This window comes from Saccoglossus kowalevskii, chromosome 12 (genome assembly GCF_978046115.1).
Source record: "Saccoglossus kowalevskii chromosome 12, keSacKowa6.1, whole genome shotgun sequence".
In the NCBI taxonomy this organism is placed as follows: Eukaryota; Metazoa; Hemichordata; class Enteropneusta; family Harrimaniidae; genus Saccoglossus; species Saccoglossus kowalevskii.
The window spans coordinates 2,010,297-2,023,644 of record NC_140652.1 but is presented as its reverse complement, the minus strand read 5'-3'; the positions used below and the strand labels follow the sequence as shown (position 1 = coordinate 2,023,644).

Here is a 13,348-nt window from a genome sequence, read left to right as displayed (position 1 = left end):
CAGATTGTGTGCTTTCCAAATGATCAAGTCCGTTAGTTTGTGATGCGAGGGTATTAATGCTGGAAATTTCGTCACAAAATCTAATGCAGCATTATGGATTCTACTCCCACAGCGGAGTATATCATCTTCATCCACGAACAAATTCAGTTGTTGAACGATGGGAGCACATCGATTGAATTGTATCGCCGTAGTATTGACGTTGAATATGTTTGACCCACATATTTTCAGGGCGGTTCAGTTCGTCAGCGGTTATTATTCCAGTGTTTATATTGTTAGACTTAATCCGGTTGATAAAACGTAGCACATAGCTGGTCACACGTAATAGTTTGTCCAATTCGTTATATCTGGAAATATCCATAATACGATGAATTCCCCGATCAGTAGGATTAGTAACACACGATTGATTATCAATCGTATTTTCCCGTGCTGGAGTAGTGATAATTCCAACATCGTGGGCAGGTAGTTCATTGACCCCACCTCTCGTGTGTGGGTTAATTAGATCAGTTTCATTTGGCTCAATCGCAGAATGCAACACATTTGCATCAAAGGCAGGACAACTCGGCCAATCGCTTGTTGTTGGTAGCCATTTTGGGCCTTTCCACCACAAATCAGAATTTTCCAGGTTTTCGTAGGTAATCCCTCTGGTTAGTAAGTCAGCGGGATTTTCTTCGGTGGGACACTATTTCCTAGTAGACTGAAATTCACAAATTTCATCCACACGATTTTTCACGAAGATCGGCAGTTTCTTGTCACTATTTAACCAGTGAAGCGTGATTTGGCTGTCTGACCACAAATAGAAATTAGTAATGTTATATTTGTCAGATAGCGCATCTTTGACATATTTACTGAGACGTGTAGCAATTAATGTTGCCATAAGTTCCAATTTTGGTAGCGTAGTTTCGGTCATTGGCGCGATTCTGGTTTTCGCCATCACAAAGGAAGTTTGTTGTGCACATCTTAGGTAGATCACCGCACCATATGCCTTGGGACTGGCGTCGGCGAAAGCGTGTAATTCAAACTCGGCATCAGGATTGACTTCAGGGAAATATTGACGTTTCACCTGAATATTTCTTGCATCGTTTAGATCCTCAGCGATATGCATCCACATCGAACATAGGTCCGAGTTAAGCGGTTCGTCCCAGCCTAGTTCGAGTTTCCATAACAACTGTATGAATAACCGGGCTTTAACGTGGACTGGAGTTAGGTAACCAATCGGGTCGTATAACGCGGAAGTGAAAGTGACAACGTCGCGTTTCGTAATTAGATCAGTTAATAGCGGTACATTATTAACTTTGGAGTAGGTCAACTTATCCGATTTCGTCGACCATCGCATTCCCAAAACAGACACAGTTTCGGCGGGCTCATTGACGTTGTCACGTTTGGAAAGTTCGTTCAATTGTTCACAATTAGAAGACCACGCCCTGAGTTTAAATCCGCTCGTCGTCATTAACTTGTTGGCTTCTTTGTAGTATTTTATGCCATTTTCTGTAGTATCAACACCATCGATCACATTATCAACATAAATATTGTTCTTTAATGTTTTGGCTGTAGAAAGTGTGTTGTTGGCGTCTAAATGCGTTTTTATAACCGCATTTAAGATAAACGGTGAACAAACAGCGCCAAACAACTTGAATACTGTTTTAAATTGTAATGTTATGAATTTACCTTCTGGGTCAGACGCGTCTAACAGCCACAGAAATTTCGTGAATTTCCTCTCGTCTTCTTCCAATCTAACATTCAGAAAGGCCTTTTCAATGCCACTCGTTAATGCAATGTTATTTGAGCGAAATCGTAGTAGAATGGCTGGTAGGTCATTTATCAACGATGGGCCGGTTTGTAGACAGTCATTCAAGCTCGGAAAGCTAGCACCCTGACTATAACTGCAGTCATACACAATTCTAATGGGTGTAGTTGCCGAGTCCTTCTTTACCGCTCTATGCGGTAAATAGTGTCCGATACTTGTATCGTCTTCGTTAACTTCCTCGATGAAATCACAACGTCGTTGCTCGGCGATGATGTCATCATACTTTTTGATGACATCGGGGGTTAGTCGGCGAATCATGTTACGCGTACGGTTCACAGTAACACTATAGTTCGTCGGCAGTGGTGGGTGATCCTCTTTCCATGGTAGTCGTGCGACGTATTTTCCTTGGTCGACCCTCAGATGCGTGTCTCTATACGATTCGTAGCTCATGCGTTTGTCAGTTTCCGGACTTTCTTTAATTCCAATTAATTCCAAGTCCCACACATTTTGGACTTTTGCGTCGTCGCCTCGGCGAGTATATTGAATATCCACGTTATCAACAATTTCGCGGCCATTTTCCGTTACAATAGTATTTTTGGTAACATAATTGTCCGGAGTAGAAATCACGTGAAGCATACGTACATTAAGATTCACTGTATTAGTAATTCCAGAGGGCCCGGAGAGCAAATATCCAAATTTGGAGGATACTGCGGTTGGACCGACCATACCGGAAATTACTTGAGATCCAACGTAATTCCAATATTGATCAGCCCCTATTAATATATCAATAGGAAGTTTCTCATCATCAGAAACTGGATGAGCGAAATGTAATCCCTTCAAATGGCTCATGTTATGAATTTCCTGGGAAATGTGATTAGTCAAGTCCGAAGATATTTCAGGTATAATCATTGCGTCGATCGTCGAGGTATTTAATTCAATTCATGTGCGGTTAACTCAGTGAATGCCATGGCGCGTACATTGGACGTTTTGTCGCCAAATGTTGATAGTTTGATGTGCTCGCGGCGTGTCGTTTTCGCGGACAACTCTCGGGCAAATTTCTCTGTTGTGAATGTCATATTTGCCCCTTCATCGAAAAGAACAACAGCGCGTATAGGATTTCCGTTCCCGGCTGATATCGGCACAAGCGTGGTTTTCAACAGCACGGGTCCGATGGCGGTTTTCTTATTTAGCAAAGGGTTGGCTTTGGTCAGGGTCACGGTGATTTCAGAAGTAGTAGTAGTAGACCGTTCAGGCTTGTTCGCGTCGTAGTGTAGAGCGGTATGGTGGCGTTTCTTGCAGACGCGACACGAGTATTTCGATTTGCACTCAGAAACTCTGTGCTTACCGAAACAATTGAAGTAAAGTCGATCTTTCTTAACAATGTCCAGTCTCTTACGTGTATCAGTAATTATCGTACAGTTCGATGTGAAGTGCGTAAGTTTGCGGTCTCTTTTTCGTTGACTGTGCTGTTGTGTGAAACGCAGCGGTTAATCCCGGTTGCAATGTATCATTCATGGTGAATAAACAGTCTATTGGCTTACCGGCTTGCAGTGTGTCTATTTCACGGAGAATTGCTTTGCGGAGGTCAGGTAAGGTCCAGGCTGAACTACCATGATCTCTGGCAATCTGTTTGCGTATGCTTGGAGGTAGTTTCTCTCTTATCATATGAACTAAAAGTTCGCCATAGGTAAGCTCATCCTTCCCTAACGATTGTAGTTCTCGGACGTGACTCTCGAGTGAGTCATAGAAGTGTCTCAAACTGTTCGTATGGAAAGCCATGACTGTCTTAAGTTCACTTATATCATGTTATGAGGTCCATTCATTATGTTTTGGTGTACATTCTTCATGACATCGTGTGCATTCATCATGTTATGGTGTTCATTTATCATGTTATTGTGTGCAACCATCATGTTATGGTGTGCTGTCATGAATTTGTTTTCGCGTATCTGTTAACCGACTTAATTAGCTGATTACGAGCGAATTGCTGTGTTATGTCCGTCATCGTTTAGGTCTATTTGAAGTTTTTGACGTAACTTGGCTCAGTGATTTGGAACTAATTACCAGATAACCGCCGCTTTTTAGACTACTCATTCTGACAGTTTATATCCGTAGTTATTAATGTAGTGAACGATTAATCAAAAGATATGACGTATTCAGTACTTAGTGTGATTGGCTTTATGATTGAAGGTTACGCCCAAGAGTCTTTTTACTGCTTTGTAATTGGATAGAGTTTTGAAAATGAATAAAGAGAGTTTGAGTTGGTCTTGGCGAATACTCCACGACAGACGCAGTCGAGAGACCAGTCCTGGGCAGTCGAGTCGAGTCCTGGAGAGACTTGGGGCGAGCCTTGACGCAGTCTAAAAGAGTCTTGGTTCAGCCTTGTGAGAGTCTTGGGGACTTTTTCCCAGGGCGCTGTGTCTAATAGAGTGCTCGATTGACCGACTAAGACGAGAGCTGAAACGTATTTCGTTGTGTGTGCCTTATTTGACTGTAAAGTTAAAGTGACTTTCCCGATCCCGTACCTCAAGGGGACGAGATAGAGAGACGAGACGAGTTTCCCCCCTGACAAGTGTGGAGAACGCGAGAGAAGAATTTTACCCCTGATAGTGCATTCGTCATGTTATGGTGTTCATTTATCATGTTATTGTGTGCAACCATCATGTTATGGTGTGCATTCATCATGTTATTGTGTGCAAACATCATGTTGTGGTGTGCATTCATCATGTTATGGTGTGCATTCATCATGTTATTGTGTGCAAACATCATGTTATGGTGTGTATTCATCGTGTTATGGTGTGCATTCATCATGTTATGGTGTTCATTTATCATGTTATTGTGTGCAACCATCATGTTATGGTGTGCATTCGTCATGTTATGGTGTGTATTCATCATGCTATGCTGTGCATTCATCGTATATGTATTATGTTATCTTATGAATCAAATAAATGTATCCCAGTATGCACTTTGTCTGGGCATGCTCTGTGAGGTTACAGCTCAATTGCATCATGGCGTCTGAAATAAATAGGATCCTTGAAAGACTTATTCTTGGTAAAAGTGTTCACAATCAGAGGATAGAAAGATTATGGAGAGATGTATATGAAGGCGTTCTGAGTATGTATCATCAACTTTTTTACTTCATGGAGGAAAACACAATCCTAGATCCACTGAATGCAGTACATATTGCTGCCCTTCATTACGTTTTTTATGAGGAAGATAAATGAAAAGTTAGAGTTCTGGAGAAAAGCCTGGTGCAGACACAGGATGCGCACAACGAGAGCATCACCTCTTCAGATGTGGATTTCAGGCGAATTACGGAACCCACTTGGGCTAGACGATGTGGATACTGAATACTATGGTGTTCAAGGTGTTGTCAATGATGACGACAGTGATAACCCAAGACCCATATTAGCCGGAGTTACTTATGAATTCAGTCAACAGTGTTTGGATGAACTTTCTACACATGTGTCATCGGACTGGACTTCAAATAACTATGGAATAGATGTTTATATAGACACGCTAGCAATAGTAAACCACCATAACATGTAAAATGTATTGGTACAGCAGTTTAATATGTATACTTCTCTGCTCTCAAGTGAGAGTCCAATATTCACAGAGTTCCAGCTGTTCACAATTCGCTATTTATGATGTTTTGGCATACAGTGGTGTTTTAGCAGTATCAAACCAGCTTACATAATGTTTTAAACCACTAATTGCCAGTATTATATCCCCACTGATACCCACCAACCACATTCCGATAGTGTCCACCAATCCCTACAGACATCGACCACCACCCACTTGAGATATCGTTCACAAACCTCTTCTGATATCGTCCACTAACAGGAGCGGATCCAGGTTTTGACACAGAGTGCTGCCACAGACTGATTTGTCATGCCATTCGAATTCTGAAGAATTCTTACGGTTTTTTGGTACTTTCTGGCAATCTTGATTACCACACACGCGTTAGTGGATGTATGCCTGGATCCGCCCCTTATATCGTCCACCATCACTCATGATTATGTATTCATTGCCAGGTGCACTGTGTTTCTGTAATTACCAATTATGCAGTGTTTTAAATGCCAGGTGCACTGTCTTTTTAAATCAAAATGGGAATACTGTGTACTGTATTAAAGTTTAAAAATGTCAGCTTACTTATGATGGACAATCAGTAATATGAGATATCTGTGTAATAAATTGTTGCTGATAAATAAACCAAAGTTGTCTTGTCAATACAACATATGCATGTTGGTCTTTAATTCAACATATCTTCATTATAACAGTACATAATATTATAAAGTACAAAATGTTAACAATGTGTGAAAAAATTATACCCCTCGGATACACACAAAAACAGAACCCCTCGGGAAAAAAAAGAAGTGTGACTTGCAAGTGGCCTACTTGGGTCTTCTAATTATAAAAAAGAAATTGGTAAATTGGGATGGTATGTTGCGAAGAGCAGTGCAGTTGGAAGGAGTCAATGATTTTTTTTTTGGGGGGGGGTCTGCACAACTAGAGTGATGTCATAATATGATGACGTCACCTAGAGGGATGTTTGTGTCCCACATTGTTTTGTGCACCTGATTTGCAAATCAGTCCGAAAATTAGTTGAATGACTTTTGTCATTGGTGTTGATTTTTTTTTATTGTGATATGTCTCTAGTAATTGCAATGTAGAAGTACGTTCAACTGAATGGCCAGGTAATTTGCGGACTGATTCACAAATCATATGTATGAAGCAATATGGCACTCAATGTAAATGCAAAAATATACATCTAGAGTGCATATATACATGTAGAGTGTTATATACCGGTAATAACATTTTTTTATTGCTCATAATTTGCTTTATACATAAAAGCAAGCAAGGTCTAATGACTATTGGTAAAACTTGAATACACGGGTTTACTGCTTTGGATTTAATGTCACAAAAACATTAATTTAAAGTTGTATATATTATGTTTTATATTTAGTTGAAAGCCCTTTGTAAATAGGTTAATTTGACCCCCTTAACTAAATCCAAAAACAAAATCCAGGACAACATCAATGGGTTTTGCCTGAAAAATGGCCAAGTTATTTAAGTTAGGAAAACAACTTAAATCCCATGATGCAACAGTGAGTAACTTACCAACATTGGCCTGTGGAGTCTGGCTGCAAATTAAAAGCGTAAACTAATGAAAAGAAATGTTATAACACAGCGAAACTTAGCGAAAAAGTATTGTGATAACAGTAGAACCTGCCAGCAGTACAAAAGTTCATACTAGTAGTTTATTTACAATGTTGAATTGAGACTCCCTAAGTTGTTGAAAACTCAAACCAACTGGTTTCAGGCCTTATAATGTACCGGTATGCTGTATAGTAAAACATATTTCTAAAAAGAGGAAATGATAAATTTTCAACAAAAATTAAAACATAATACAACTTTAAAACCTAAATGTTCATATGATATGTCAAAAGTTTGATAATTATAATTGTGAACAGTCCTCAATACTTTTGCCCTGAAATATTGAACCATTTTGGTGTGACAAAAGACACAAGTTAACCAAATAATACATAATGTATGTATTTATGTATTGTCAACTTCAGCTAAGGGTAGGCATGGGTAGACACACTATGGACGCATGCGTAGATGACAACTCTATTGCTTTAAATGTCAGTGCATGACCTCTGGAGGTCATTGCCCATCGTCGCGTGTAATTCAAACATGTGGTTATCAGTTGAAATGTACATGAATAATGTAAAGTGCGCTGCCCAGAGTTTATTATATTATAGTAAAATTTAAACATTGCGCATGATATGGTATGTTATTGTATGGTTTAAATTGCATATTCACTTCATTTCGAATAAAATAATTCACAATAGGAACATCGATGAAGTATTTAAAATATTTTCCCGACATTCGGAAGACACCTGACTACTATCTTTTTCAATGATTTAAATGCACACATGTGTAAGTTTGCGAAATTATTACGAATGCAACATTATAGAGTCGGTAATATTGAGATACTCACAGACCCAATACCCCGGGTCAGTACCCTAACAATAGTAAAAATAACTTGAGTTTGCATAATCATTATGAAAGCAATTACAATGTTGAAATATTCAGAGCCGGTACAATACTGTAAACAAAATTGCGTAATTAGAAAAGCCAGTACAGAGTTGTGTACAAGTTGCGGATATCATAACAATTTGACTAGAACGACACACAAGGCAAGAACAAAAGGGGTTGCTAAGGTAACGAGCCAAACTTCGGTCAACATACACTTGATGTCAGCATCGCAGCACAGCAAGTTTTGCAAAGAAGTACTTGAATTCAATTGCGCCCCAAAATGATGTCGTTGATCACTCAGTTGTCGCGGCATATGTTGTACCAAATTTTGACCTCGGCTTTTTTTCTAAGTGCATGCGACCTCTCACCAATGTATTAAAACACTTTGAATTTATACTTTGCGTGATTATATTTGGTCTACGCGGAACATTAAACTTTCTAATCATTATCTGAGACCATGCATGATGTATATTCACAAAATCATATTTTATATTATGTACGTCTTTCATTCCAAGGCTCAGGCAAATACAACAAATGTTCTTCTGCCAACTATTATAGACTAGTTTCCAAGCTTTTGACTACGGCAAATTTATTTAATTTTCCATTTGAAATTTTTGTGATTCTTGTAATTTCCCAGTCATTCATGGTCTTGACAATAAATGTGAATTGCCGTGCGAGCCTAGAGTTAGAATAAATGGAATGAACGCGAAGCTTTCTAATTATGCCAGCCAGTAAAATACAGAGATTTCAAATATTATAAATAAAATGTATACAAGTGTTGTAATGTCCGATGTAATAGCCACATGTCGAGTTGAGTTTATTTTAATTTATAATGTGAACTATTCCAGTTCATGGATGCCAATGAAATTTGAGAACTGAAATGTACAAGTAAGTCAGACTCTTTTAAATGAATGTATCAAGTATACATATGAATTATTTGCCCCAACACATTAGTTTATTCTTTATTCTAAGTTGCGACTGATATGTTTGTGTGGGCTTGATTGGCACAGTCGTAGAATAATAGATTTTCTTGGATTAAAACAGTTTGCGAGCAGGGGTACAGCCACGTATGACTGCATGCATTTTAAAAGGGCGTACACCCTCCCCCCCAGGTCTCTTGGCTGACAGTTTTTTTTTTACAAACCTACCCCTTGGAAGCTTAAAAATTACGACCGCATGGATTCACATCATCTATGGGGAGTGTGCATGATATGAAAAAAAAAATATCAAAAATGTGACCCCCCTCGGAATTAAATCATCTGTAGGGGTGTGGATATAGAAAAAAAAATAGTCAAAAAATGACACCTCTCGCAATTGGACCATCCATACTTTTTGTAGAAATATGACCCCTCGGATTTAACCCAGCCGTAGGGGGGGGGGGTGGACAAAAACTGGAATGACCCCATGTACAATCCAATACGCACAAATTTCGACAGTTCCCTGCGCAACTCATAATCTCAAAACCACCACACGTTTTCAATTGTGGATACTCATTTGATATTTTTCTCAAAATGTCATCCTCTTCATCGTCAACATTAAACATTATCTTCTTAGGTCCGAGTCCGGCCTTGAAGAGTATCCCTTTCTCAGCAATTGTTGGAATCTTTTGGGCATGTCGGTCAGCCAAACAAACGACATTTACTGTCCAGGTCCGAACTCGCCCAGCATTTCTACGTGTGCCAGATCGCCCTCCTCTCCCAGTCCTCTGTCGACTAACTCTGGTTGGATTGAAAAGTATGTTCCTTTCATGACGAACACTGGCTGCCAGAGATCCACTACCACGACCTGGTGATTCAACGTTATCAACATGATCGGTGTATTTCGCACATCGCTCCTTGAACCTTATTCGGCCCCCAATGGTAGAAATTCCGAGGCGAATTAATTCATTATCCGTCATTGATGACATAATGTGTGGTTCTATTCGCTCCTCATTGAATCGTTCAATGAGTGTTGCCAAATCCAGGTCTTTTAATATACTTTCCATTATACTAGTATGATGACAGATTGACGACTGCAACTAAAACGTTTTTCCTCCCGCGCTCGCGAATATTTGATTCTGCGCATGAGCTATTTTACGATGTATGTATACGTACTGAAATAATAAACACCATAACATAATGAAAGCACACCATAACATGATGTTTGCACACATAACATGATGGTTGCACACAATAACATGATGAATGCACACCATAACATGATGGTTGTACACGACATAATGACGAATGCACACAATAACATGACGAATGCACACAATAACATGATGAATGCACACGATATCATGAAGAATACACACCATAACATGACGGTTGCACCCCATAACATGTTTGCACACCATAACATGATGAATGCACACCATAACATGATGAATGCACACCATAACACGATGAATACACACCATAACATGATGAATGCACACCATAACATGAGGGTTGCACACAATAACATGATAAATGAACACAATAACATGATAAATGAACACCATAATATGATGAATGCACACCATAACACGATGAATACACACCATAACATGATGTTTGCACACAATAACATGATGAATGCACACCATAACATGATGAATGCACACCATAACATGATGTTTGCACACAATAACATGATGAATGCACACCATAACATGATGGTTGCACACAATAACATGATGAATGCACACCATAACATGATGTTTGCACACGATATCATGATGGTTGCACACGATGTCATGAAGAATGTACACCAAAACATGATATAAGTGAACTTAAGACAGTCATGGCTTTCCATATGTTCGCGTCATCCACGGGTTTACTTAGATTCAATAACGCAGTCATATGGGCGTCAATAATTTGATGCTTTTGTCCGTATCTTTCCTCTAGTAGCTCGATTGCGTGTGAGTAGTTAGCATCCGTCAGCGTCAAACCGCCGACAGTTCTTGCGGCTTCATCTTTCAACATACTTCGTAAATAAACAAACTTTTGAATGTTATCTAAGGTAGTGTCAGAGTGAATGGATGACTTGAAGATATCAAAGAAACTTGCCCATTCTAAAACATTACCGGAAAAGGTTTGTAATTCGATCTTTGGTAGCGCGACTGTTTTTCGCGTTGGATGTGGTTGAGTGTTACTGCTGTTTGTTGTCTCGGGCGTCGTCTTCAGTCTGTTCTTTCTCACAAACATGGCGATATTGTGATTGCGTTCATATATATCAGCTTGATAGTCACCGGACGTTTCGTTTTCCGCATCAAAGTCTTCGTCTGAGGTGAGATCCAAAATGTTAACTTCTAGGTCGGCAAGTAGATGGAACTTACTTGTAAGTTGATCATTAAGCCCTTCCAGCGTGTCGAGCGTGGCCTGTTTATCGGCGCTGTCTTCTTCGTACTTGGCCATGAGAGCATCGGCTTTGTTGAATAGTCTGGTCATCTGTGAGCGTTGACCTCGACGCGATCTTTTTAGTTTCTGTAACGCTGCAGCTTGTTGATCAGCATTGGCGTTTTCTCCTTGCCCGGCGCGTTGTTCTGACTCCGGCATCTTGCTTGTTGATCCTGGTCTCGGCACCAAAATGTTGGGGAGTAAATGTAGTGTGTAGCAGTTAACTCCCTGGGGTAGGATTCGGGAAGACTATACCGGAACAGAACCAGACAGATCAGTTGTATGCAAAAAACACAGTGGTGGTTTATTGCCAGATAGACTGACTAAGTAGTAACAACAGGTGAACACTGGTGAAATACACAAATTCTGAGTATATATACTCTCTGAACGAACGTGATAGAAAACACAACTATATAAAGTAGCAATCGTAACATAAATATAAATTGGCGGCAATGTGTACGATAGGTCAATAACATCTCGCCTGTGATAGGCTAAAATAAAAACAATCTGATTGGCTGAGAGATTTATCTCATAATCCGAGACGTAACGTTACAAGACTGCTTCTCTAAAATCCTCTCAACAACAAACTGAAACGTTCAGGCTTTAAGGTTTCCAGTGGGGAATTATGGCCAGTAAAACAATGGCTTGTCTCTCATTAGTGCAAGAAATAATCAGCTGCAACGCGGCGCAAATTGGCTACTCAAACTGTCAATGAATTGGCCGATGTCAAATTACTCAACCTCACAATTAACAAGCAATTCAAGTTGTGCAACAAATGCCAAGAAAACTCAACTTTACTCATTTTCATAATTAGAAATATCAGTACGCTTGTAATTATTTAATAATAACTCCGTCAATGCCTAATTTGTTACTATTTTTTATTGCAGTGATATCCAGGGATTGGCGACAGACTGCTTTATACATCCTCCACAGTTGTCGTAAAACAGAATAGCATACGTTACTCGACTTTCAAATCAACAATATGAACAACAGCACAAACATCACATTTGAAGAGAGTGACTCCTCTTTTGGAAATGCGGCCTTAACTGAGATTATACTTGACACATTTTATGGAATCATCGGTGTCACGGGCGTTTTGGGCAACTTTCTCGTGATCCTTGTTATTATCAAAGTTAAAAGCCTGAGATCTATCACCAATATGTTCATTGCACACCAATCAATTATTGACATGATGACGTCATTAATTTTGCTGATACTTAACTTGGGACCTGTGATTATAGCACCCCCTGGACCGTGGGGGACGTTTCTCTGTATGTTCTGGATCTCACGTTATTTGATGTGGGCTCTTATAACTGTGTCGACTCTCAATTTGGTTGGGCTGACGCTAGAGCGGTATTACGCAATCGTCTACCCTATCAGTCACCATACCAAATTCAATACAGATAAGGTAAAGATAGTATTCGCCATTGAATGGATTCTTGGTTTTCTTGTTGAAGGTTACTGGGCTTTAATACAAGTCAATATTGGTGGATACTGCATCCCGATATGGCCGAACGTATTCCTGCAACGTTTCTGTGGAACAATGGTGTTCGCCTTTCAGTTCTTCATACCGATTGTTGTGATGGCAATGGCGTACATCCGCATCAACCTTTCCTTGGCGAGTCAAGCACGCAGTGGAGATACAGCGTTGCAGCGATCCCGACGCAATGTTATCAAAACGCTGGTAATCGTTGTCATTGCTTACACAATCTGCTGGACACCAAACGCTTTCGCTTTTTACCAGTACAACCTTGGTGGATATCTCGATTTTAACTCACCATTCACTCACTATACTACCATCTCGGCATTTCTCAACATGTGTATTAACCCAGTCATATATGCTCTTAAGTACGACAACTTCAAAAAGGGTCTGAGGAAAATCTTTTGTGGTAAAGAAACACAGATCACTCCAATTGACTTGCCGCTCACGAACTCTACTGCAGCGTCTACTGTTCAAACTACCCAGTCCCCGTCATTACAAGTACCAACTCCTGTGCATTAATGAGCACTGATTTTAAATAAAAGAAATAAATAAAAATTGGTTGTTAAACTCATTAGGCACACCCAAGTAACAGTACAAAGTGATTGATAGTGTAGCTTATATGACGTGTTGTACAGTTTCAATGTTTACTCTGCACATTGATTAAAAAAACAATGCTACACCGGAATTATGCTGCCTCGACGACCTTCAGCAACGCGCACA

The 13,348-nt window shown here is 39.7% G+C and overlaps 2 protein-coding genes across 2 annotated transcripts; one reads left to right on the top strand and one right to left on the bottom strand.

Annotated features, from left to right (window-relative positions):
* Positions 1–679: 679 nt before the first annotated feature.
* Positions 680–2,653, bottom strand: LOC146735413 (uncharacterized). The gene has a single exon (XM_085506280.1). It carries the CDS (start codon positions 2,651–2,653, stop codon positions 680–682), a length of 1,974 nt encoding a protein of 657 aa, XP_085362406.1.
* Positions 2,654–12,127: 9,474 nt separating this feature from the next.
* LOC102809667 (galanin receptor 2b-like) lies at positions 12,128–13,147 on the top strand. Its single transcript, XM_006812845.1, has one exon. It carries the CDS (start codon positions 12,128–12,130, stop codon positions 13,145–13,147), a length of 1,020 nt encoding a protein of 339 aa, XP_006812908.1.
* The last annotated feature ends 201 nt before the right edge of the window (positions 13,148–13,348 follow it).